This window comes from Austrofundulus limnaeus, unplaced genomic scaffold (assembly GCF_001266775.1).
Source record: "Austrofundulus limnaeus strain Quisiro unplaced genomic scaffold, Austrofundulus_limnaeus-1.0 Scaffold213, whole genome shotgun sequence".
NCBI classification, from domain to species: Eukaryota; Metazoa; Chordata; class Actinopteri; order Cyprinodontiformes; family Rivulidae; genus Austrofundulus; species Austrofundulus limnaeus.
The window spans coordinates 18,834-20,328 of NW_013952615.1; the positions used below are offsets into that span (position 1 = coordinate 18,834).

At 46.1% G+C, this 1,495-nt stretch overlaps 1 protein-coding gene across 4 annotated transcripts in view; it reads left to right on the top strand.

Annotated features, from left to right (window-relative positions):
- rpgrip1 (RPGR interacting protein 1) overlaps positions 1 to 1,495 on the top strand; it is a 19,131-nt gene that overhangs the window by 1,899 nt on the left and 15,737 nt on the right. For 3 of the 4 annotated variants that reach the window (XM_014019231.1, XM_014019234.1, XM_014019232.1), the window contains exons 5-8: positions 203 to 323; positions 600 to 805; positions 883 to 985; positions 1,074 to 1,211. In XM_014019231.1, coding sequence (XP_013874685.1) covers positions 203 to 323; positions 600 to 805; positions 883 to 985; positions 1,074 to 1,211 — 568 coding nt within the window. The remainder of the gene's footprint in view (positions 1 to 202; positions 324 to 599; positions 806 to 882; positions 986 to 1,073; positions 1,212 to 1,495) is intronic. The other variant, XM_014019233.1, reaches the window with a different exon arrangement.

Below are 1,495 nucleotides of genomic sequence, written 5' to 3' on the forward strand. Positions count from 1 at the left end.
CTTCTCTAATGAAACCGTAGACGAAACGTTTCATTAGAGAAGAACCCGTCCAGAAGACCTATACAATTTTTTTCTTTTTGATTTTTTACCTGGATTACTGAGATGCATCAGGACACTTCCTGACATTTTTTTTTTTCAATTTTGTCATTTAAGAAAGATTTTACAAGCTGCTCAGTTTTTATTGGTGCTTTTCTGTCCTCAGCAGACCCTCAGCGGCTGTTTCGGTTTCCCAGGGAGCACCTGGAGGACCTGTGCCTCCGCCTCCAGGAGGAGAACAGTGTGCTCAGGCAGCACACGAGAACACAGGAACAGCGGCTCCGCAGGTAAACTCAGCGCTGACGCTGTGGGGCTACCAAACTTTTGCACAAAGACGGGTGCATTATTTTCAAAACCATATTTTGGAGAGGTCCTACACAGGTAAATGTTGATGCAAAACACGAATAAGATCTAGTACCACAGCTCCAATGAAGATTAAAGCTCTTTTTAAACAAACTGGTTGAAAAATCACACATTTTAAAGTATTTCCCTGGGATTTCCTGGTGTGTGAGAGCCACAATGCTTAGTTTCTCTGATGCCCACTGTGATGTGTTCAATCACAGGGTGTCCACACGGCTCATGCGTCTCCGTCAGACCCGTCCCGGGTCCGGTGCCATCAAGGAGAGGGACATGGAGGAGACGGTGCAGGAGCTGGAGGCCCGGGTGGCCATGCTGGAGAGTCAGAAGGAAGTGCTGCAGAACAAACTGGGCTTAGCCAAGCAGCACATCGTGGACCTGCGGGCTCGCACGCCTTACAAATACAGCAAAAGTGAGAAAGACGGGTGAAAGCTTTTATTTAAATCTTCGAATTTGAGTTTTTAATCAACTTTTTTTTCCTGTTTTCAGGTAAAAATCGTGAGGGGGAGGCCGGAGTCAGGAGGGCAACTCAGACTGCTCCACCGCGATACGGCGTGGTGTTGGAGGACACCAGGGCCGAGGTGGAGCGAATGTACGTGGAAAACACATCAACACACCTCTCATCAGGCGCAGTTTGTAACGTCCCTCCGTCTCCTCATCACATCTGTCCCGTTCAACAGGTCCAGTCTGACAGAGCAGGTGAGGATGACAGAGCTGGAGATGACGGCTCAGACGCTCAGAGACTCGCTGACGGAGAAGGAGAAGGAGATGGAGGGAACGGTCCGAGAGCTGAGGAGGCAGCAGGCTGAGCGGCACAGGTGCTTTACTGCTTCTGCAGCAGTCGTTGATCATTTGCATTGTTTTTATTCAGATTAGACGACACTGTGTGTGCTTTTTGCATTTTTGAGTTCTCAAACAAGTGAAACAACTTTTGCTCATTCAAATCTTTCCACTAAAGCAATACTAAGGTTCTATAACAGCTAAAACCAAACAATATCCAATATTTTCATCCTTTTTTCTTTTCTTCTTTCTTTTTTCACTTAAAGTTTTCAAACAAGATGAAGCTAAATGTATTCATGTATGTACTCATTCACCATAATTT